General features: G+C 45.9%; 1 protein-coding gene across 1 annotated transcript in view; it reads left to right on the forward strand.

Moving 5' to 3' along the window:
* Positions 1-15,614, forward strand: part of MOGAT2 (monoacylglycerol O-acyltransferase 2) — a 29,801-nt gene extending 14,187 nt beyond the window's left edge. Inside the window, exons 3-6 of the mRNA XM_059840339.1 lie at positions 10,753-10,957; positions 12,371-12,545; positions 12,697-12,896; positions 14,922-15,614. Of these exons, the coding sequence (XP_059696322.1) occupies positions 10,753-10,957; positions 12,371-12,545; positions 12,697-12,896; positions 14,922-15,076 (735 nt within the window). The 3' untranslated portion in view covers positions 15,077-15,614. The remainder of the gene's footprint in view (positions 1-10,752; positions 10,958-12,370; positions 12,546-12,696; positions 12,897-14,921) is intronic.
* The last annotated feature ends 9,929 nt before the right edge of the window (positions 15,615-25,543 follow it).

Consider the following 25,543-nt stretch of genomic DNA (forward strand, 5'->3'; position numbering starts at 1 on the left):
CCCGTCATCCCTCATACAGCCATGGTGCTTTGGCAACCTCAGATGGGGAAGGTGAAATGGGGAAAGTGTAAGCATAAGCTTGATGTGAAAAACACCAATCACTTGTTTTTTAAATTTTTAAATATTTAATAATAATAAAAATAGTTATAAAAATAGTAATACAATTAGAGTAATAATAATTTAGACAATTTGAATTAAGACAATATGAGACAATAAAAAGCAAAGAGTTACGGATGTCCAGGTGCCTTTTTCTGGGCAGCACAAGCCCGAAAAAGGACCCCCGTTAACAAAGGATAAACCCTTAAAAACAACAGCCTGTTGCATATTCATACACTTCATGCATGATGCATAAATTCCATTCAAACACAGGATTCGGCCTGGTCATTGTCAACTTCTTCCTCCTAATCCTAACAGCGCCTTCGAGGCAGGAAGAAGTTCGTTTCTTCTGATAAGGGAGCAATAAATTCTTTTTCTCCGAAAGATTTAGGCGTCCTGTGGCTGCTATCTCGCTGCAAGTCCTTTCTTTAAAAAAAAGGATCCTACATAGCATAGTTTCTATTTTAACAATTTTTATAACCTAAAACTATATTTAACACACTACTGAAGAGAATTAATACAGTGTTACTTTCTAACACAACACATATAATATTCATTTTAATATTTGCGAAAAGCCAATCATAAAATACGCATTTTTCACACTTGACAATATTTATTTTTACCACAGTCCACAAACAGAAGTCACCATCTTGCTGCCTGAAAATTGGGGCTGCATGCTTGGCTTAGGCAAGATATCTCACCTTTGGATCACACAACTTGGGTTATGAGCCATTCTAGCAAATTAAGGTCTCAGATAATTTTGAGGACTGTGTTGTTTTTTTAGGTTTCTCAGTGAATTTCTTCCTTTGTTATGAGGGAGACGCTGGAAGAGGTAGGGGGTGGCTTTTTGGGTGAACAGTTAACGATCAAGACACAAAAGGAAGTCTCCTGGCATTGCAGTGGTGTTTTTGTGGGAATGGGGAGTTTTTGGCTGGGGGAGTGAGCTTTTCCATTCAGCATTTTTCGGGAATTGTGCGGTGATGCCACTCAGCACAAGTTGTGATCTCGGACCCGAGACGTGGCGGGGGTGGGTTCGACCTTCCCGCCCTCCTTCCATAAGGGCATTGAGGGACTTTGTCCTCGGCTCCAGGACTTTGCTACGCTGCAATTCGGCACTGCGGTCGAATCTGCCTGCTTCCCCTGCTTCTGCCAGCTGCTCCTTGGTAGTGCTGAGACCGAACGCTGCCACTGAGTTTGCAAAAGGAGCAATTTCCTTCCTTCCTTCCTTCCTTCCTTCCTTCCTTCCTTCCTTCCTTCCTTCCTTCCTTCCTTCCTTCCTTCCTGCCTTCCTGCCTTCCTTCCTTCCTTCCTTCCTGCCTTCCTGCCTTCCTGCCTTCCTGCCTTCCTTCCTGCCTGCCTTCCTTCCTGCCTGCCTGCCTTCCTTCCTTCCTGCCTTCCTTCCTTCCTGCCTTCCTTCCTTCCTTCCTTCCTTCCTTCCTTCCTTCCTGCCTTCCTTCCTTCCTTCCTTCCTTCCTTCCTTCCTGCCTGCCTGCCTTCCTGCCTGCCTGCCTTCCTGCCTGCCTTCCTTCCTGCCTTCCTTCCTTCCTTCCTTCCTTCCTTCCTTCCTTCCTTCCTTCCTTCCTTCCTTCCTTCCTTCCTTCCTGCCTTCCTTCCTTCCTGCCTTCCTTCCTGCCTGCCTTCCTTCCTGCCTGCCTTCCTTCCTTCCTGCCTTCCTTCCTGCCTTCCTTCCTGCCTTCCTGCCTTCCTTCCTTCCTTCCTTCCTGCCTTCCTTCCTTCCTGCCTTCCTTCCTTCCTGCCTCCCTTCCTGCCTCCCTTCCTGCCTCCCTTCCTGCCTGCCTCCCTCCCTCCCTCCCTCCCTCCCTCCCTTCCTTCCATCCCGCCGCCGGCTGATCCTGACTCCTTCTCTCTGCCTCTCCAGAGCTGGCAGCGCCCCCTGCCGGCCGTAGCCATAACTACACCCTCAGGAAAAGCTGGAAAAGCTGGAGTCGGCGGGTTGGAAGCTTCTGTTCCTGCATCGTGGTATCTTCTGGCCTGAAATATATATATATATTCTAGTAAAGAACTGTTACTCCTTTTTCTACTTTTTTTTTTTTTTGCCTGAAAGCCATGCAATTTTGAAATCACAATAATTTGGAGAGAGGAGTGTTTTCTTCCCGTTCCAGGAAGGTTCCCACCTTCCTTGGCAGACATTTGTCTTTTAAATCAAGACAGGGACATATTTTGTTTTCAACTACTGTCATCACGCAGAGCACCCCAGTAGGGATAATCATGCCAGCTTTATTCAGGGCAGCCTGGAAAGAACATGCTGTACAGGGAAGGTCCCTGTGGTCTTTGCCACACTGCTTTCTCCTTGACATTTCTTACAGGCCTTGGGGTTATATCTAAGTGCCAGGTGGACCTTGTTGTCTACAGAAACCTCTGTCACCGTGCTTGTGGTCTTGCTGGTGTTACTGGTTTTTGTTAGCATAACTAAAATGAGTTACTGGAGAATTCATTGAACCCTTGAAGCTGTAATTTGGGAAGACTTCATCCCATGACTCATTCATTCTCATCATGGTGCTATAAATGAATACTCCAATTTAAAAATTAAGGAAATTTATTAAATTATCAGAATATAAACTTGGAAAAAGCCACAAGTGAATCGACTCTGAGCCAGGCAATCAGTGTCGGGGAAACTTAGGATTTGGTCTCTATTGCACCAAAGTCCCTGTGGGTCTCCAAAATGCCATTTCAAAGGGATCCGTTTTATACAGTCTTTTGGGCTCTGGAACGGGGCTCTTCTTTAGCATATTTTAGCATATTATCATCGTTTTTTCTTGCTTGCTGCCACGCTTCCTAGAACCAGTGGATAGTTCTTGGAATCCTGTCAGGTGAAAACTTCCTGGCATAAACTTCTGATGATGCCTATCAAATGCCTCCTGCTGGGGTCTTGTCAGATGGAAAGAAATCCCTTGAAACATACATGCCGGGAGACAGTGTCCTCCTGGTGTTTGAATCTCCATTCTTTATTTGCCGGACACTGGCAAGATGCTGTGGTTTTAATTTCCTTTAGCACGAGTTATTGTGTAACATATGTCACAATGGCACAAACGCTGACGGAGGTTATTTGAGTGTGTTGCAGTTCTCGGGAATTGCAAGGTGCTGTAGAGGTGACAGTTCCAGTTCATGTGAACCAATCCCTGCCAGGAATGTTTTCTTTCTTTTCACAGAAGCCTGGTATTATTTGTAACTGAGGACTTATGCCACGGCCCATGACATCATATACAATTTCTGATTTCCAGAGGTCTTGACTGTTTCCTTTGCTTCCTTCTGTTGGCTGGAAGAGGGATTGTCAGAGAAAAAGCAAAGCATGGCCAAATGGCCCACAGCCCCATGCTATCCTTTTGTGAGGAACTTCTCTGTCCCGTGTGTGGGCCCTCTCTTTTTTGTTCTGGAGTGTCCTTAAGTAAGACGGGTGTCATAGTTTGACACGGGAGGAATTTGGGGACGTGAGGCAAAAGCTTTTTGTATAACTGCCGGTCTGCTGAACCACTGAGAAGCTGGACACACCTCTGTGAAAAACATATGTCAAAGACGAAAGGAAGCCAGGAACTTTCTCTTCCTTTCCCGGCCGCAAGAAGGTAACACGCCCCGGGCCCGCCGGGCCCTATCCCAGGCCGGGCCGTGCCGCGGGGCTGGGCCCCTTCCCCCGGGCCCCCTCCCGGCTGCCCCTCTTCCCACTTCGGCTCCCGGGCAGCGAGACGGGGTGCCCCGGGGCTCGATGGAGCCGGCCTTGCTAACATCTGCCTGCTGGCTACACACCCACAGCCTGGGGCCCAGCCGAGCCCCGGGAGCAGCCCCGGGTCGGTGCCGGGATTTTATCCCCGTGGGAGTTGTCCGCAATCATCGGGCAGGGGCAAGGAGAAGCCCCTCTTCCCCATCGCGCCTGCTGCTGCTGAGTTCTAGCCTGGCTGATTAGATCCCTGCCGCCTCCCCAGCCACAGACCGGGTCATGTAACCATTTGAAGAGCCCAGGTGACACGTTAAGCCTTTCCGTGCCTCAGTCCTCCCCCGAGTGAGAGAGAGGAGCAAGATGCAAGCATGCAAAGGAACAACATGAAGACATCGAGGTCAGTGAAGAAGTCAAGTCCTAGATGGGAGGGATGGGGAGATGCCTTGGTCTTGGGGCTGAAATCCTCTTGTAAGCTATGGAGAAAAAGACTCTTTTTCCCTCTAATGCATGAAACTATGGGGAGATGAAGGGTTCAAATTGATATTGAGCAAAAGCCTCCATGCTAAAGTAAGCAGATGTGAAAGCAGTTGTGATCCCATGAGGAGTTTGAACAGAGAAAGAGATAAGAGTAGTCTGGTACCTGCAGGAAAAGAAGATCTCTGTTCCCAGGGATGAAGATGATTTTAGAGATAGATAAATGAGAACTTTTGCCTTTGAACAGCTCATCTTTAAAACAATGCCCCATAAATTGACATGGCCCATTGACAAGCTGGGAAGGCTTGTGGAAATGGGAAGGCCTTCACAATGGTAGGGTTCCCCAGGCAGCTGCTATTGGTGAGGAAATTGAGAGCCATGAGAGGACTGTTTTTTTCCTCTTGTGGAGAAGTCTCCATAACCTTAACAAGAGGGACTTCTCTCCCTAAGTGAACTGAAGAAAGACTATTTTAGAGGTGGTAAACTGACTGGAAATTTTAGGTTTTGTTTCTTTACATTGTCAGTGGGAAGGAAAAGGTGGTGGGAGGAGAAGTGTTCTGAAGGGCTTGTTTTGATTTTTACTACTTTTTTCTTTTATTTACTTTTAATAAAATTTTCTTTATACCCTTTTAAAGTTTTGAGCCTGCTTTGCCTTTCTCCTAATCCTGTCTCACAGCAGGAAGTGGGTGCACTGGTGATTGGCAAGCACCAAACCTGCCACACTCTTTGATGCATTGGCCGGGAAAAACTCAAAATTGGGGAAATCTGAAATTGGTGAACCAAAACCCTACAAGGGGGGCAATGGCTGAGATCCATTGGAGGGCTGTGTCCCACCATTTGCACTGCTAATCCACTGGAAAAAGGAAGTCCTACAAGAGGAAGGGAGGACTTGAGCATTTTGGATCTTCCATCCTTACCCAGCTTTAGGAGTGAGGGTGGTGAAGTCCCATCCAAACTCAGTTTAAATCCACCTGGCTGGTCAGATTCTCCAATATTTGCTGCAAATGCAGCTCTGACCTGACATTGTGGCACCAGGAGAAAACCCCAGGGCTCAAAGTTCTCACTGTTTCCAACTGTGCCTCTCAAACTCTCATCATTTCTGGGACCTGAAGCCCATCCTCCTCAGCAGCTGCTGGCAGTACTCAGATACTTGCCCTTCCTTTAGTCTCCCATCCAGACACCCTTGGGTGGGTGACCTGCTTCTTCTCAGTCTGGCACGATTTGTCCTTCTTCAGATCTGGTTGGGTTTCTTGGATACCTTTGCTGGGCTTCATCCCACAGAGAAACTGGCTTCATGTTCCATCCTGCAAGAGATGATTTTGGGAGGTGTCTATGGAGAGCTACAGACATGAGGATTTGTTTAGTACAAAGTTGAAAGGTTTATCCAACTTAAGAGCAGATTACTGACTATGACATCCATGGAAACAGTTTAGGCCCAGAGGACAGAAAAGCAGTAGCAACTCAGTTTGGGAGACCTTAAATGAAGAAGCCAGGAGCTTGCTGATCAGGTCTCCTAACCTCTGCTCCTCCATCACGTCCTCCTCTGCTCTCTGAGTGGCTGTGGGGGTAATACCGTGCTGCTCCTTCTCTCCTACCTCATGTTCATCAATCCTTAAGGATGCAATGATATGGCACATCAGTGTCCTCCTTGACCGGATGCCCCCAACATTGTATGCACAGTGCAGTGCCCGTATTCATCTCAACTTGATTAATTCCTCACTTAACAACTTTTTAACACCTTCAGACAATGCATCTCCAGGTGCTTCTGGAGCACCACCCTCCAAACCTTTGGACTCTGGGAGAATTTTATTTGAATCGGAGAATCACAGAATTATCTGGATTGAAAAGGACCTTAAAGATCAAAGATCATATAGTTTTAACCCCTTGCCATGGGCAGGGATGCTATTCACTATCTCTGGTTGCTCCAAGCTTCATCCAACATGGCCTTGAATATTTCCAGGGATGGAGCATTCACAACTTCTATGGGCAACTTGTGCCAGTGCCTTATTACTCTTTCCTCAACCACTAGTGCACCGGCCTTAAACAGGGAATTACCTGTTCTCTGTCTTCCCATGGTTTGGGACAGGACAATTCAGTCTGTAGGGAGCAACTAGGAGAACCTAGTCACATCTCAAGGGATTAATTACATCAGCCTGGTTAAACCAGTGCTGAATTCCTGGGCTGATAAAGTCACTCAGAAGCCCTAACTCCAATTATCATAATTCCACTCCAAAATTTAATAAAACCAAACCAAACCAAATATGAAATGAGGAGCACTTTAATCCCTCATTATTATTATCAAATGAATAATTTGGGATGTTAATGCCATTTAACTAATCCAGTTTAAAATTAATTTGGATTAATTTGCTTGAGATCCTTCACTAGTACATGGGCTCTTAGCAGAGCTCCTGGAAGTCTGCATATGCATATCATACAGACCCTTGGCTGGGTAATAATTTACATAGACTCAATGTATTAATTTGATTTATTAAGAAACCCATTGCTTTTATAGACAGTTACAATACCGGTTTGCCTAATTGGTCCTTTAATTAAAACACCATCACCATTGGCTAATTAGAAAACCACCCTTTGGTAAACAAATCTCCATAACACATTCCTCATGTTCACAGTACCAGGTGCAGCAAGTTAAGACAAGAATTGTTTCTCATTCTTTTCTCTGATCTTCTCACAGCCTTTTCCCAGAACGCTGCCTGGGAAAGTTGTGTTTCTCTCTGTGGCCAGAGAGCTGCTGCCACATATGCATTTCCCTAACACAGCTGACAGTGCATGGAGCAGATCCCACCATGTCTCTTGGTGAACTGGGGGAACTGGGGCAGAGTTTCACCCATGTCATGGAGCCACATTTGAGTAGTCAGAATAAAGGGAGTTTTCTGTTACAGAGTAATCACTGCAAGCCCGGAAAAACTGTTATCAAGCTATATTTCTTCATGATGAATCATAAAATAGGCCTTATCCTCCAAAATTTAGGTTCATTAAGTTCTTCCCTGAAAAAATTGTCCAGCCTTGGCACAGGCTGTCCAAGGCAGTGATGGAGTCCCCATTCCTGTAAACATTTAAAAGCTATGTGGATATGGCAGCTGGGGACATGGATTAGGGGTGGTCTTGGCAGTGCTGGGGAAGGATTTGGACTCCATGATCTTAGAGGGCTTTTCCATCCTAAACAATTTTATTTGTTAGGAAGGCCAAGATCACCCCACACCTGGGATCCAGAAGGCTTCATCACACTTTTGAGAATGAATCATTACTGCTGTCAGAGGCCAAGGCATCAGCCAGCATCCTGACCATGCCAAAGGGAATCTCAAGGAATCAATAAACCCACGGCTCAGCTTGGAGAGCACAACCCTGAGCTGCTAACAGCTGCTTCCAGACCGCAGGCCATACACATTAACTTGGCATTCCTCAGACACCTCTGAGATGAGAAACTGCTCTTATTTCACCAGAAAAAACCCAGGTTTTCTCATGCTCATGCACACACCAGCTTGTTTGGACTCTTAAGTGCTTTGGCAATTATTAAATGTTCAGTTCACTCATAAAGACTGGAATTGCAAACACCATCCAGAGGGTGTGGAAAAGACAACTCATTTGGGGCAGGATGGAGGATAGTCCCACTCCTTGGCACCTCAAACCCTGTTCCATTAGGCAGTTCAGCTGGACAGCAGGAGGGGGAGGCTGTGCAGAGTCCCATTATTTACCTTCCTGGAAGTTTGGGAATAGAGACTGACCTCTGCCAGGTGGAGGGGGAAGGAGAGAGACAGTGGGAACAATCCAGAAGGGAAGATGGAATTTCTCTATTGAAGAGTTTTCCAGAGGGAAAAGGGTAGAGTCTAGACCTACGGTATCTAGAGACTTTGCCTAAGTCTCTCCTCTGTTACAGATTTCCTTCTCAGTCTTGTGCGAGCTCTCTGGTTTCTCTGTGAGTTTTGGCCAAATCATCCAGATGTGAGCAGGCTCTGTGACAAAATGAGGGCCTTCTTTCCTCAGGGCTACTGCAGGGGACAGAATTTGCAGAAACATTACCCAGATCCACCAAAACTTGAGGGACTCAGCTGCTACCCACTAGCTGCCCATGGCTCAGAGCAGGGCGTCAAAAACGATAGATTCAAAGACCGGGTGACATTGGAACAGAACTCTAGAGGTCAATATGCCCAACCCACTGCTCTAGCAGGGCCACCCAGGGCCAGTTGCCCAGGACCATATCTTACCACAGAATCACAAAATGGTTTGGGTTGGAAGGGGCCTTAAAACTGATCATTGTTGGAACAAGGACACCTTCCACTAGACCAGGTTGCTCTAAGCCCCATCCAACCTGGCCATGAACACCTCCAGGAATGAGGAAGCCACAGCTTCTCTGGGCAACCTGTGCCAGGGCCTCACTATTCTTATCATAAAAAATTTCTTCCTCATAGCTAGTTTTAATCATCCCTCTCTTAGTTTAAAACCACACTTCCTTGTCTTATCACTCCAAGCATTAGCCTTTGTTCTTTTCTTTCCTGTCCTCCCTCCTCTTTCATTGGGATGAGCACCAAGACAGCAGCTGGATGTTTCTTAGGGAGTGTTTTTACAGATGTGTGGTGTCTTAGCACAGGGAAACTCTCCCATCAAGGCAATTTGACCGCACAGTGGCTGCCCTCTTGCGTCACCCTTCCCCCTTCTTGTCTCCCTGCATGCACAGAGCCAGAAATGGAGCAGTTTCTAACACACCTGAACATCTTGCTTCCCTGCTTATAAATCACTTGGAGATGAAACGTTGTTTGGAAGCTGAAGATGAATGCAGGATGCAAGCTGAGATTACTCCAAAAAGAGCAAATGGTGGCAGGGGCCCTGGGCACTTAATGATTCAGCCATCTGCCTCTCTTCCTGCCTAGAGACCTCTGCACCTGGGCAGCAGTGGGACTTGGTTTGTCCATTCCCCTCATTAGGAGCAGCTTGAATGGGTACATGTACAGTCAACAGTGCTTTCAGACAGGTGGAAAATGAGTCATGATGGAAGAAAATAAAATATACTCTCATGATTAACCTGCAGTTCTAGCAGCTTCTAGGAAAACACATGCACCATTAACTGCACCCTGAGTGCAGATGGAATCAGGGTACTTGGTGACACTTAAATGCTTTGGTTGTTCTTGAGCACAAATGCCTTTGAGTTGTCTGGAAAGGCATGGTGGCTTTGTGATAACAGAATCACAGAATTGTTCAGGTTGGAAAAGCCCTCTAAGACCATTGAGTCCTACTGTTCCCCAGCACTATCGCAAATGCCACTTAATCATGTCCCCAAGTGCCACATCTACATGTTTTTGAACAGTTTCAGGGACTGTGGTCCCACCACTTTCCTAGTCATCCTTATTTCAATGTCTGACCTTTCAGTGATGAAATGCTGTGATGACTAACCTTGGAAAGATTAATCCTTCCCTGCTGCTGTGAGTGTCCTCAGCATCCACAGAAATGGTGCAGAGATTTCAGCATTCCATTTTGCCTGCTTCTGCCTGGGCTATGCACATGTTGGCTGATGTTGGCATGGCAAGATCTTCCTGGTGCCAGAGCTGGAGGGTGGGTTTGTCTCACCAGCTCCTCTCCCCTGGGCAGTCCATAACAAGTGCAATGGAGATCAAATCCCAGTTGTCCCTTATCTCCCTTTAACAACCCCCTCTTGTTCTGTGGTACCCATTCTCCCATGTGGTATATCCCAGGCTTGAATATCACTTTCAGATTGGCTGAGGATTTTACCAAGCTGCTTAGTCAGCCCTCAAGGGCTGGCCATGAGCTGCACTGAATCTGCAATCCATGCTGCCCATCCCTAAAATGCTGGGCATGGGCATTCTCTGTTCCCTCCTGCCAAAGTTGCAGCAGCCTTGGGCAGACATCCACTCTTGGATGGACCTGGGCACCCAACACAGGCACAAACATCTCGCATACTTCAGGCTTTCCCCAGTGGCAAGGAAAATACCAGCTTCTCTGTTAGATGTCTGGGAATTAGATTTCAATTTATCATATGTGAAAACATCATGGAGTCACCTGGCACATGCTTCAGGATGGGATAAACCTTTGATCCACACCAAGCTGTTGGATGGGACACATGCCTGTGAGTGATTATGTACTCCCTCTGTTGTTCTGCTTGTGGGATCAAGAGGTACTGTGTGGAAGAAATCACCCTTTTCTCGCTTTCCCCCCCATATTGGGAAATTTATTGGAGGACATTTAAACAAAATTGGTTCCCAATAGCACCTAGACCACTTCAAGGCAGCATAATGAACTGTGCCATTAGAAAAGTCATTTTAGGCCAATGGGTAGGAGGAGATGGAAATATGGGCAATGAAATACATCTCAGTGAAAAATGGGGGAGTTGTTCCAGTTAACCTTTTCCAATAGAAAGGCATGGTGGGTGCAAGACACTCCCCGCCAGGAATACCTTATCTGCTTTTCATAGCCAGTGTTCCTCCCTACTGAGGTTACAGCACTAACTGACCACTTTTTGGCTTCATCTCCCTGTCTAGTTGGTGAAGACAGCAGAGCTGGACCCTCGGCAGAACTACCTGATGGGATTTCATCCCCATGGAGTCCTGGCAGCTGGAGCCTTTATCAATTTCTGCACAGAGGCATCTGGCTTTTCCACACTCTTCCCAGGCATCACCCCCCACCTGATGCTGCTTTCCCTGTGGTTTCGCTTCCCATTCTTCAGGGACTATGTGATGAGTGGAGGTAAGGAGCATGGGCCTCTGGCCAGCAGTAGTGTGCGGGGGTACTTTTTTGAGGAACATAGAGTGAAAATGCATGGGGAAAGAGGAGTCAAGGGTTTGTTTTCCCTCGTCTGGGGCCAGTTGGATCCCATTCATGGACACAGCTATTTGAGATAGCAACCCAAAACCTCTGAAGTTAAAAATTTCCCTCCTTGCTGTTATCTCTTTGTTCAACTCCATAAATGGTCTCTGTGCTCAGGGCATCACTGTGCAGGTGCTGTGGAACAGCAAAATGCGGAGCAAATTGTGAACAGAAATGCTGAGAGCTGCAGGCCAGGATGTTCCTGTATTTCTTTCCATAAAAATTATATTCAGGCTTGAAATTGTGAGGAAAAAGATGATTTTTCTGAAGTATCTGCTGCTTCCAGGGAAGCAGCATCCAGGGACAGAGGATGAAAATAGTAGCTCATGCTGCTGCAATGGAATGTGGCAGGGGGGAAGATGTAGTGAAAAGGAACAGGAAAAGGGACAGGTAAAAATTAAACTGAGAGAGGTGAAAGGGAGTTTTGAGAGATTTTTGGACACCGCCAGGATGACCTCCATCTCTCAGCAGTGGGCTTGGCAATGGTCACTTCTCCAGCTGAATGTGGGCAGAATTCCATAGGCTAAACATAGGCATCCAGTTCCATCTGATGTACCCCAGGGCATCCATTACCCAGTTCTCCTCATAAATTCTGGCTCCTGCTGCCAGAGTATTTACATGGAGAGTGAAAAATCCAAACAGTGAGATATATGAGACACTTATGACCCAGGTGAAGGAAGGTTTAGTCACTGTAATGTTGGAGTTAATTTTCAGGTCAATTGAATCCATTTCACAATGAGGTTTTAATGTGCAAATTATTTCAGCCCCTGAAACAAGGACTTATTTTTTTTTTAAAATTTAAAAAATATTGTCAAAACAATGTTGCTTTGTCATTTCTGAATTAAAGATTTCTATCTTATTCAAGTAAACAACACCAGAAGACCAAATAACTTCATCAAATTCCACTTTCAATTAGCACCATCCACTGAAGCACTGACCTAAGGCAAATGTTTCTCTGACATCAGAATTATTCAGAATTGGACATGGTCTCACTTGACAACAAATTGAAACAGATTTTTTTTAGGACTCAAGTGCAGCTAGTTCCACATTTATTTTTTTTCCTAAATTTTCCCCTCACTTCTCACTTCTGAGCCAGACAGCAGATAGATAATTGTGTACTCACCCAGCAAAGCTGTGTGCAAATCTACCACCTTTTAAGGGAGTTGACCTGAGGTTTTCAGCTCTGAAAATAAAGTTCTTAGCACCTCTCCAGAGATGGATTATAGGGGGAAAAAGGTGCAGAGCAAACCACAGACAGGTGAGTTCTACTTTTAATTTCTCTCTGCTCTCCAGGCCTCGTCTCCTCTGACAAGGAGAGTGCATCCTACGTGCTGCAGAAGCCGGAGGGTGGGAACTTGCTGGCCATCATTGTTGGCGGGGCGCAGGAGGCGCTGGATGCCCATCCAGGATCCTTCACCTTGCTGCTGAAGAACAGGAAGGGATTTGTGCGCCTGGCCATCCAGCATGGGTGAGGAAAGGGGTGGGGTCCAGGGCTGCTGAGGGAGGGGTACTCGGCTCTGTGGCTGGTTAATGGGGTGTTTCTGTTTTGGAGAAGAATGAAGGGGTTTTGGAATGGGATTTGCTAATCACGACACCCTATTGGTTTTGATTCCCTGCAGCATCCCCCTGGTCCCTGCCTTTTCCTTTGGGGAGAATGATGTCTTTGATCAGGTGAACAATCCCCAGGGCTCCTGGCTGCGGAGGATTCAGCATTGTCTCCAGCAGATCATGGGCATCTCCCTTCCCCTCTTCCATGCACGAGGCATCTTCCAGTACAGCTTTGGGGTGATACCCTACCGACGGCCCATCTGCACCGTGGGTGAGTCCATCCACAGAACTCTGACATGATGCCACACACACTCAGGCTGACCAAACTGGGGAAACAGGGACAGTCCCTGGGTTGTGTCATCTTCCTGCCAGGCTGAAGATTCATGTCAGAGAGCACAAGTAGTGGTAGGCTAGAAATGTGCTGCAAAGCAGCATTCCAAACTGTTCATGTGTCTCACTGTTTTGGCAATCTGATTTGATGTCATGACAGATCCCAGCCCATCTGGGCTGTGCTGTGAAAAGCCCCAGAGGAAATGTGGCCAAGCTCATCGCTCCTGTGAGATGCAGACAGCCCCAATACCACAACATGGTGACAAAAAACACTGCAGTAGGGTTGCATTAAACATCTGCCAAGGCAGTTAAACAAACACAAGTAGGACCAGCAGGTCAAGGGAGAGGATTCTGCTCCTCTTCCCCATTCAGGTGAGACCCCCCCCTCATGCAGTGCTGCCTCCAGCTCTAGGGCAAGAATATCAGAAGGATGAGGAGCTGCTGGAAATCATGGAGGTGCTCCAAAGGCTTAGAGCATCTAGGAGATGGGCTGGGAGAGCTGGGGATGTTCAGCCTGGAGAAGAGAAGGCTCTGGGGAGACCTTAGAGCCCCTGCCGGTGCCTAAAGGGCATCACAGAAAGGGGGAACTTGAAGGGCAAATTTGAAGGGAATTTGAAGGGGGATTTTGGAAAAGGGAATGGAGTAACAGGACGCCAGGGTTAAATGGATATTAGGAAGAAATTCTTGGCTGTGAGGTCCTGGCACAGGTTGCCAAGAGAAGCTGTGGCTGCCCCTCTTCTCTGGAAGTGTTTAAGGGCAGCTGAGACAGGGCTTAGAGCAACCTGGTCTAGTGGAGAGTGTCCCTATTCAAGGTAGGGGGTGGAATGAGATGATCTTTATGTCACTCCCAAGCCAAACCATTCTGTGATTCTCTCAACACTCAAGCAGTTTGCAGCTTTGCTCACTGTCCTGTGCAGACACATCTGCAAATGTGAGGAAGATGAACCATTTTGACCAGAGACCATGTCCATGGGAGACCAGATTTCAAGAAAATCTTTGGTTTTGAATAAGTTTTCCAACATCTCCATACTTGGTCTACCAGTGGCTGATGCTCTGTAAATTAATTTAATTTAAAATACAGTTTGGAATGGTTAGAGCTTACATCACTGATTAAGTTTGACAATGAGCAATTACTTCTAATTGTATTACAACCTGTTTGGATTGTCTCAATGGTTTTATAAGCTATGTAGTATCACATGGGCTCTTCACTAATTGGATGAAGAATAGCCTTATAGCATGTTGAAACCCTCCATCACTTGACAAAAACAATTTGAGTAAGAGACCAGAGCAAAAGAAGTACCTCATGAATCTTCACTGTCCCCTGCTCCTGGTAGGTCTGGGAGATGGAAAGGCTCTTCTAAAGATAGGAATCAAAATAACTAGATTTGCTGTTGAATAAAATGTGATTTTTAAAAGATAAGTAAGTACTTGGTTCCTAATAAAAATCAGATATTTCACAGAATCTTTAATCTGAGCAAAGTGGAAGCACCTTCAATGCATGTGTATTTAAGTAGTGTAGGGCTCCCCCGCTCCTCACTTTCCCCATTTGCAATGCAGATTCCCAGGGCCATGTGGAAACAACTTGGAAAACCCAGCCCAAATATTATCCTGTCTTTATATTGTGTTTATCTGCAGCACATCTGAGATGTGAGAAGCAGCTCTTGGGACTGCATTGGGATACAGCACTTCTTACTTCAAAAGGCTACACAGAGGGTCTTTGACATTAGCCAGCTTTGCAGATGGGTAAACTGAGGCAAGGACCAGTGTGATCCTGGAGACCAAGAGCTTGGTCAGGATCTGAGCCACCATCCCTCCCTGGCTGTGCTATCTCCCAGGATCCAGGAAATAACCGGTCATACTGACCTGTCCATCCTGGATAGGCTGACCTCAGCTCTGTGCTAGGGTGGGCAAAGTGTTCTGAGATAACTGACACTGGCTCCTCCTAACACCTGTACTTCTTTTCCAGTTGGAAAGCCAATTCCAGTGCAGAAGAAGCACAGACCCTCTGAGGAAGAAGTTGATCAAGTCCATCAAAAATACCTAAATGAGTTGTCTGAGCTCTTTGAGAAGCACAAAGCTAAATACAATGTCCCAGAAGACAGCCACCTGAAATTTATATAGAGTGCCTTAAGCAAGGTGAAACCATGGAGATCAAGCCTCAAGTTTCCCCCTTCTCTGGAACTACTTCACAACCTCAAAATAGTCACAGTTAACACACAGTCTATATAGTGTAGGGAAAAGAGCTTGATTTTCCCAGTATTTGCATGGGTGTACAGCCAGGTTTTTTCATTTTTTCTCCATGTAGAAAACATAAAAGAGAAGAAAAAATTCTCATCTGTGGACAGCACAATTGAAACTCCTCAGCACAAAAATAACACTTCCAGTCTGGCATGGATGCCAGTTTATACAGATATTTCCAGGCAGTTCTGAATTATTGAAATTATTTCCTTTGCATTATTTTCATTTTGAAATGGGACAATGAGCCATAATTTGTGATGAAGGCATATGGTTTTTAAAATATAATCCATCTAGATCAATAAATGAACATTGGTTTTTTGGTGCTCTTCATGTTTTGAATTGCTTTGGGCTCCTTTCTCACCACCTGAGGCAGAGTTTATCAGAAAGGTCCAGCATGATGCCAAGCATCCTTAGCAGCATGATGCCATAGCCCTCTTGCACAACAGAAAATAAATAAATTCCATTAGAAATGTGTATTTGAACTATAAAATATTTCTAATTATTATAAAAAACCAGGAGCCACTCTGGCAGTCACATTCATACCACCAGAGCTGAGATTGAGCCTTGGCAGCTCCACACTCCACACTCCACACTCAGTCAGACTGGTCTTCCTTACTGCCTGTGTTTCCCACAGTCTCAGACATCTGGATCTTTCTAATAATTTAATCATACAGGAACAAAATAGCAGCTTGGGGTGAGACCCTCCAGAAGTGACAAGGAATCTCCAAGAAAAGAAACCCTTGGCTTATGTGCCCTTATTATCTGAGTGCGTGGGAAAGTTTGGGCTCTTCTTGCTGAGTTCTTAGCTCCTGCTGTTTCTTGGAGTGTCCATTCACCTGGCTGTGCCACAGGTCCCTGTGCCCTTTTGTTTTGCAAAGGGTCAGCACTTGTCTCTTGCCTCCAGCTCTTGCCACCAGAGCCCCATCTACACCTGGCACTGCAGCTGCCCCTCAGCTGCTTGCTCCCAGCTCTGAATACATTCTTTAATAATTAGATTAGAAATAAATTTGTAATGTCTAGGGACTCATCCAAAGGGTTCACCATACCTGGACTCAAGAAGTCCTCCTTCAAGTTTGCTTAGTTTAATCCCAGACATCCCTGCATAGGAACGTGACCAGTCACCAACTATGGTAGCATTTTGTTTTACAAATAAGACCATTTTCTTAGGAAAGAGGAGCATGACTAGGACATGGGGAAAGGAAAATGTGATTTGGACTGGAAGTATCAATTCAGGTTTGGGGGAGCCACATTTGGCAGGTGACCAAGGCTCTAAATAGCTGCTTCTTTTTGATATGCAGAACTTCATTAAACTTTGCACTTAATGGGATTTTGCAGAGTGGAAGTTTCAGGTGGCAGGAAGCCATCTGCTCAGTTCACCCTTACAGAGCCCTGATACTTTAATCATCTTCTTTCTCTCTCCCTTCATTTCTTTCTCTTCCTCACATCCTACTTCCCACTTGCGAGGAGCCACAAAAAATCCTGCAGATCACACGTGCTTCATTTTTGTTCTTGAAACTGCAAGAAGTGCATTTAACAAGAAAAACTTGTTAAAAAATTGAAAACTCTGTCTCAACTGACAATACCAGGTCATCATTGGGGTTTATTTCCTTTTTCTTCCTCCTTTCCTGACCAAGGCTGCAAGGATTCCACCGGATTCTTAATCTCAACAACTCCCTGCAAATCCCTCCCATTCCCAGAAAACAAGCAGCAGCAAGGAAGGATTTAATGGAGCCCTGCTCAACATTCTAAACACTCCTGTAATCCCACACTTAATCCAGTCCAATAAAACAGAACACGTTATGATTTCTATTTTTCTTTTTCTTTTGTTCTTAGTTAATGACAGAGGTGCCCAAGCAGGACAAAGATTTTCTGCACCAGAAACAAAAATAAATGTATCTCCCTTTTCTCTTGGAGTTCATCACCATCCAAGCTTTACCCTAACTCCAGGTTTTTTTCTCTATCCTTTCTTCTGCCTTTTCTTTTATGTGGCCATCCACCCAGAGATCTGAGGAAGGTTGCCATGACCTTATAGAAACATACCAGTGGAGATCAGTGCCGGAGAGAAGCGATGGGGATGTCTCCAGAGTCACAGCATGGTGTGCTGTTGGTATGGGGGAGGTCTCAGAGGTGAGGATGAGGAGCTGAGATCTCAATGCAAGGGGAAAAAGAGCAAAGGTGTTGCTGTTGGGGTGGAAATCAGCAGTGAGAGGAGGGAGAGGATTTGTGGAGATGTGGTGATATTTTGGGGTTGTAGGAAATGGAGAGGGGAGGATGCAAGGTCGCAGACAAGGATGACAGATATTGGTAGTGACAAGAGGGGTTTGGTCAGTAGGAGAGACTTCTATCCCACTGAATGTTCCCAATTGTCCACAGAGGCCTCGGTCTTACCCTTCTGGGGCTGTCGAAGTGATGCCCCTTGTGCCAGAGACACATCTGCTTGAGAGGTGGGCTGGCCCATCACCTTCCTGGCTTGTGATACCATTCTGAAAGAGAGAAAAGGCAGAAAATGGGTGGTCAGGAAAAAAACTCAGGGAGGCATGGGAAGGAGGATGCTGGAGCTGTCTGAAAGTTGTTGGGGTGGTCAGAGAGATCCAAAGGCGGTGAAAGACCACAGTGCTGGAGAGGAGGAGTCAGAGGAGAGTGTTGGCTGTATGTAATTGGCTTCCTTCAAGGCCAGTTTTATCTCACAGACTGGAAAATACCCTTGATGCCTTAGGGACCTCTGTAACCCAGGAGGGAGAGGTCAGTGCCTGGGCTTGTGTTAAATATAACAAGAAGAACAATAATTCATAGGCATTCTTGCAGCCAGGACTATTCAGGGAGCTCAGCAGAATGAGAGGTCCCATCTCAAGAAGCCAGAGCTGTCTCTGGGCAAAACACAGTAAGCCAACAAGCTTTTCTGCTATTTCAGCACAAAAAGGGGTGAATATTTCACACAGAGCTGTCTGGAGGATTAAAACTCCTCTGATGCTACACAAGGCAGGAGAACCCTAAAGGAAGGAAAAGTGCTCAGATCAACCAAAACAAACAATGTTTAGATTTGACTCTTCAGCTTGAAACTGACTTAATTTGAGTTACCTCCAAGGCGCCCTCAACTGAGGGACCCTCAAGCTGTCACTCAAAATAAGGACCACTTAAAGCTAAAACAATACTATTTGTTTACTTCCAGCATATCCACTCCCTACTTACTCAGCTGGTTTTGATCTGAGAAACAAGCCCAAGGAGAAGAGATATATCCAATTGCCTTTCTTGCAGAAATGTCAAATTTTACCCTTTTTGGGACTTCTGTGGAAATTCTGAACTGGAAAATACAGTAAGAAATAAAAGTGTGGTGATTCAGTATTCCCCTCCTTCCTGTCTCTTCCTCCCACCTCTTCCCTCCTGATCTCTCCTGTATTTCTGTTATGAGAGGCTCTAATCTGGATTTGCCTTACTTAGCAGGTTCAGATCATGAGGCTCAGAAGAAAACCTCTGGTGACTGATGAATGCAATATATGGACTAATTCTCCAAGAGGAGGAAAGCCAAGCAAAAAATGCTTTTTTGCCCTTCTGCAACTCTAGTGCTGCAAAGTTGTTTTACTGTCCTGAGAATGGGATTAAAAGATTGCCTGCTGTTGCAAACAAAATTAAAAGGCTTTCTGCTGTTGCAGAAAAACGTGTGGTTTTCTGCTCAGGGAAAGATTTGCTGCCTTTAGTTCAATAAAGTCCCAAAATGTGGGATGCTAAACATCCCTTCCTTATGGCATACCTTTCAATAAAGAAAATAAAATTGCAAGTGCATCTGAAACCCATCACTTTGCATTAAAAAACAAACTAAGAAAGAAACACAAAACCAAATCAAGAATTTACTTTTTCTTTTGTTTTCTTTTGAATTTAAACATTTGGAACAATAACATTTAAAATATTTAGAAAGCCTGGGTCTCCTCACGAATATTGACACTTATTTTTGGGGATAATCTGTTAGTTCTGTCTGACAATGAACTCTCTTCTGCATCTCCCATCATGTGAGCTCACCTCTTGACACAATCTTTCTCAGAAGAAACCTCTGATACAGGATTTTGGCAAACCACCTTGTTCAGACTATAAAAACCCATCAGTGAAGAAATAATCTACAGTGACCAACAAGGCAGGAGGGTATATATTGGATTTAAGAAATTATTTGGTATGATTTATCCATTTTTCAAGCTTGTGCTTGGTTTTACTCCTACCCATGTCCTGATCCCAGCCCCCTTGGAGATGCTAAGCCATTAAATTTGGGCTGGAAACCCACTGAGCCACCATGTCTGGGGCACAGGGGGTTTGTGTGTTTCAGGTAACATATGACCTTCAAAACAGAGAATGCATTTATCAGGTGGGAAAGCACCTATAAAATCAGGTCGTTGTGAGGCAGCATCTTGGGTGTCAGGATACAAAATAATTCCTGTGAGCTAAAGGGATTAATATTTCATTAGATTATAAGAAGCCAACAAAATACAGCCCAAATATGATTTTAATGAGCAATTCAAGACACACAGAAAATTACATACAGAAAGCTCTGCAGGAAGCATTTGAAATCACTTGGGTTTATGAAATGCTTGCAGAAAACTACGAATGCAAAGAATATCGTGCATTCACAGAAAATTGTGCATGCACAGAAGAAAAATAATGCAAAGAAAAAAAATCATGCTTAATTCTTGGTAAAGAAAGTTTTCTGATCCCCTAGAATTGAAAGGGAACAAGTGCTAGCAAGCAGTGCTTTTATTTTCACCACAGCCAGCAAGGACAGAACTTGGCTGCTCATTGCAAACAAAAGCTCCATGGACAAGGGTGCATGTGGATGCTGAGTAATTCACCTCCACATCACAGAGTACTTTGAACTGGGAGAGCAGTGTTGCATTGTCAAGAGCATGTAAACAGGCTGTGAGGTCAGGATTTTCAGAATTATTTACAAAGTGCTTAGCTTGTACCTTCTGAGGGGGAGATCCTCTAAGATGCCATTTGGCAGGATCTCCTAGGAAGGCTAAGCACCTCATTTTCCTTATAAGCCACCCAAAATCTAGAGTTGCTCACTCGCTAGAATCAGTGTCCCTCAGAGGAGGGAATGAGCTGGGTGCCAGATTTTTCCATGCTGTGTTTTTGACATTACCTACAAATCCCACACTGTGCCTTGCTTCCAGGAACTGCCAAGCACTTTACAAGTAAATAGGATCCATAATCCCTGGAAAGGTAGAACAGGAACTACTTTAGCCCCTCTATTGATGCTGGGCTACTGTCAACCCAAGATCATGAACGTCACAAGGCCAGAGAGCAAAAATAAACATGACCTGTGGCCCAGATTCCTAGATCATCTAGTTCCATGTAATTTGTGGCTGGTCAGAGGAAGACTATAGCAAAGTTGAGACCCAAATCCTCCTGAATCAAAGAATAGCTCGCCACCCTCATTGTAAAAAACTTCTTTATAGCTAATCTGAATCAATCCTCTTTTCTATGAATACTTATAGTTAAACATAGAGGGGAAGAAAGAAGAATATAAATCTAGGAAGAAAGAGGCCAAACAAGTTGAAATTACAATTATTTTAAAGCAAGCAAAGCAGAATGGTTAAATTATTATTTAAAAAATAGACATAAAGAAGTGATGGCCAGATTTGACAGGTATTTAGGTACAAAAATTATTCCCTTCCTTGGAAAATCCAAATGACATGGGAAAAGTCCTCTCCACATTAGCCCCATGGCTCAGGAGTCCCTACAGCCCCACCTCCTCTTTCAGTGGCCATCTCTGTTAGTCTCTATTTCTCTTCTTTTCCTTCTTAGCCTGCTACTCTATTTGGCCTCAGTTCCCTTGTAGAAACTCTTGCAATCATGTTGTACCAGACCTCCTTGTGTCAGGGATGTCCACATCCTTTGGCCAAAGACTGAGTTGGAATGGATTTCACATCTTGCTGAGAGCATGTGTGCAGCAGCACAGAGGTCACCACACTGATGATAACAGGATGTGCTGCAGGTTCTCCCTTGCCAAACTTTAGGGCTGGCCATGGCTGGAGCAGCAGGAAAGGTTAATCTTTGTTGAAAGCTTTATTTAGGTAAGGAGGCCATCTACCACTTCACTTTCATTTGTATTGACCAGTGCAGAGCATTAGGAGTGTTAGAAGCATTAGAAGTAATGAAAACCAGTAACAAGCAAAGCCATTGGACACTGGTGTCTGTTAAGAACGAAGAAATATTCATCACATCCTAGCAGGTCATGCTAAAACTGGCCTCACAAAAGATCTTCTGAAGCCTATTAGCTAAGGCACATCCTGCGGGAAATCCTCTTAGAGCAGTGGAGGTGACAATGTAGCTGATATTACTGTTCCCAGGACTGCAGTCACAGAGAAACAGGGCTGGGAAGGGGTATTAAGAGGTCAGTGGGGGCATGCCCTTTATCTCAAGGGAGGATCAAGTCCATCCATGTCATATGTCACCAAGCAGACATGGTGTTAATTTGCTCTTAAAGACTTTCTATTATAAAGATGCCACAACCTTCCCGGAGAATTTATACCTAACGCAAATTGTAACTCAAATTTTCAAGGATCTACTTTGGTTCATGGCTTTTTACCCCCATCCAGTATGTGAATGAAGATAAGGTTATTCCCTTCCCTTGTAAAAATATTATAGAAATTATATGCTTTCCACATTTCAAGCTGTTCTAACACGGTGGGGAGGCTCAGGTTATTGCTCAGATTGGCTGACCTAGGAGGAATTAAGATTCAGCCTCCCACAGGTTGTCCACAAACCCTTTCTGCCATGCAACATGCACAGTGGGGATGGGATTAGCTGCCTTCCTGAGGGAAGGAAAGGAATTTCTACTGCAAGAACCTTTTCCATTTATAATGAGGAGGTATTTTCAACCATGCATGGCTTCTAGAGATGTGCTTTAAAATTCAAGAGTCAGCATAGAATATCCAACCATGCATGAGTCAGAGACTCAGAGAAAAAGGTGCTTTGGCACCAGAGCCCTGCCAGTCAGGGTCTTTTGGGTTCTTTTAGTAACAAGGGATGCTGGAGGGTGTCCAGAGAAGGACAATGGAGCTGAGTAAGGAGCTGGAGCACAAGTCCTATGAGGAGTGTATGAAGGACCTGGGGGGGCTCAGCCTGGAGAAAAGGAGGCTTGGGGGCACCATCTCATTCTCTACAGCTCCCTGAAAGGATGGTGGAGCCAGGTGGAGGTTGGGCTCTTCTCCCGTGGGACAAGTGACAGCACAAGAGAAAATAGTTTCAAGTTGTGGAGGTTTAGGTTGGATATCAGGGAAAATGTCTTCACCAAAAGGGCGGTCAGACATTGGAACAGGTGGTGGAATCACCATTCCTGAAACTGAAAAGTGTGTGGATGTGGCACTTGGGGATGTGGTTTAGTGTCGCACTTGGCAGTGCTAGGGGATTGGTTTGACTCAATAATCTTAGAGGGCTTTTCCAACCTAAAGGATTCTATCACTCTATGACTTCAGGACACTAAGTGCCTAAGAAGAAACAAGGCTGCAGAAGGAACATCAGAAGAAAATCAGGTAGGTCCTGACACTTTGCTCTAAGAGTTCTATGCTTTGCCTCTTTGCATCTGCATTTCCAATTTTGCAATTGAACATTTAACTTCTTTTCTGTGCTAAAATTGCCCTCCATTTTAATTGGTGTGGTGGCTGGTGAGCACACTTGCTCTAAACCAGCAAACTAAAGCATTGCAAACAAGCCTTAAAACGTCATCCATTTCTGTAGCATACAGATGCAGCTTTTTATAAATAGAGGTACTTCAGGGCAAGAGCATTTGTGCCATTTGTGTCTCCCAGACCACTGACGGTGATGCTGTCCTGCATTCAGAGGAGAGAGCTCTGGGACAGCATGAAAGGAGGCAAAATAATCTTTGCAAGGCATAATTAGCAAGCAGGGGTTTCATTGCAGCTGTTCTCAAAGGTGAAGGCTTCTAAATGAGCATCTGTAGGAGATCTGGGGCCTCTTTTGAATGTCCTGCTAAATTTCATATAATTATTACTGATTTGTGTTGCAAGAGCTTCTTATATGTGGTCCAAGGAGTATCACAGTAAGTTTTGATTTGGTATCACAATCCTGTCTTGTAGCTGGAAGCTGCAGCCAGACTTAGCCAAGGGGGTAAAGCTGTGAAAATACAGGGGAAAAAAGGTTAAATCTCTGGTACAAATGGTGAAATCAGACTTCCAACATGCCTGGGGAGGAAGAGCATTCTTGGGAAGGAGACTCACTCAGACTGAGACCCTCCTGAGTCCCCTGGTTTTGCTTCCAGCCCCTCATGAGCAGAAACCATTTTGTTCAAGACCTCAAAAGGCAGCTTGGACAGACTAATGTGGGCCTCTGCACTACCCATAAAGCACAGGTAGGTGGGTGACACTGTGTTCCCAAGCCCGTGGGCAGAGCCACATCTCACACAACGGGGAAAATGGTGCAGCAGATGGCCAGGTATTTTTTCTCTTGCACCTTTCCCCAGCAAAAGCTCACAGAAGTTCTGGTCCTGCAGACCAAGGATGGGCCAGGGCAGCTCAGACTGGAAGAAGTTTCAGCCTCAACACTTCAGGGCTGGGATCAAAGAATCATGGGATCATAGAATAGTTTGGATTGGAAGACTTTACATCTTATCTCATTCCACCTCCCTGACATGGGCAGGGACACCTCCCACTAGAGCAGGTCCAAACCCCATCCAACCTGGCCTTGAACACTTCTAGGCATGGGGCAGCCACAGCTTCTGTGGGCAGCCTGTGCCAGGGCCTCACCACCCTCACCTCCAAGAATTCCCTCCCAACATCCCATCTAACCTTGTCCTCTGGCAGTGGTGCCTTGGTTTACTGGACAGGTGTCTGCTAGGGAAGGCAGAAGTCTCCCTTAGAACAGAGAATATAAACCCCCTCCCTCTGAATTATTATAATTTTGAAATTAAGGGGCTCTCAGGCAAAGATATGGGAACAGGAATAACAGTTCTTTACCAGTATGTATAACGAAGCAAACAAACAACCACAACCGCGGCACCGACAGCAAACAGAACCCGAACCCCGCCCCGGCCGCGGCGCGTTCCCCTTGGGTGCAGTTCCGCTCACGGCCACCAGGGGCGCTGGCGGCTCCCGGTGGGCGGGGCAGGCGCGGGGATCCCCCCGGGCCTGCAGGGGGCGCTGCGGCAATGGCGGCTCGGCCCACACGGGCAGGGGCGGAGGAGGTGCTTTAATCCATAAACCCTGGCGAAGGGATGGAGGATAGGCTTTGATCCACAAACCCTGGGGAAGGGGTGGAAGAGAGGCTTTGATCCACAAACCCTGGGGAAGGGGTGGAAGAAAGGCTTTTATCCACAAACCCAAGGGAAGGGGTGGAGGAGAGGCTTTGATCCACAAACCCTGGGGAAGGGGTGGAGGAGAGACTTTGATCCACAAACTGGGGCAGCCGATCCCGGTGCCCCAGCAGAACTCTCGGAAGCAGCAGGCTGGAATGGCAGGGATGAGCAGAAAATCCCGGGGCGGTGGACAAGAATGTATAAGAAACTCCACGTCAAAGAGCTGGAACCTGCGGGGTGTCCTGGCAGGGCAGGGGGATGCGGGGCCCAGCAGCCGATAAAGGTTCCCTGCTGGGTTACGGTGGTGGCAGCGAACTCCTTTCCCCAAGCAGCAGGTCTGACCGTCCTCCTCCGAAGCCCAGCAGAAACTCAAATGCCCAGCTCTCCAGCCCTCTTTTTCCTTGCCCCTATTCTTGCAGTATGTCTGTTCCCCGCCTCCACCCCGAGAGAAACTCCCAAAAAACCAAAGAGAAACTCCCAAAAAACCAGAGGTTACCCCTCCCCGCCGTCTCAAGCACCCAGCCATCAGTGCTTCTTAGCAACTCAATGGGGAAAAAATTCCGCAAGTAACAGGGAAAGAAAAGAAAAAACCCAACCCCCAACAAGTGGGAAGCCATACCCTCTTGTGCTGTCACTCCAAGCCCTTGGCCAAAGTCCCTCTCCAGCTCTTTGGTAGTATTGGAAGCTCCCTTTAGTATTGGAAGATCTCCCCTATCCCTGTGCTCATGCATATCCCCTTCCTCTTCTCCTTTGAGATCCACATGCTGAGGGTCATCCATGTGCAGCCTTCACCTCCTCTCCTCCCACTGAGGCAAATCCCTAGATGTAGGCATGAACTTAAAAACAAACCAATGTCTGTCACCTCCAAACTATACTTCCCAGTTTGCAGGGTCCTAAGGAGCCCTTCCTAACATCTTAAAAAGGCCACAAGCATCCTCCTGTAGGAGGGATCCATCCTCTCTTCCTAAAAACTTACAGCTTCCTGAAGGGAAGAGACAAGCAGCCGACAACATGGAGCAGAAATACACTGGCTTAAGGGAGACAGTCTCCTA

Source organism: Haemorhous mexicanus, chromosome 2 (assembly GCF_027477595.1).
Source record: "Haemorhous mexicanus isolate bHaeMex1 chromosome 2, bHaeMex1.pri, whole genome shotgun sequence".
Lineage (NCBI taxonomy): Eukaryota > Metazoa > Chordata > Aves > Passeriformes > Fringillidae > Haemorhous > Haemorhous mexicanus.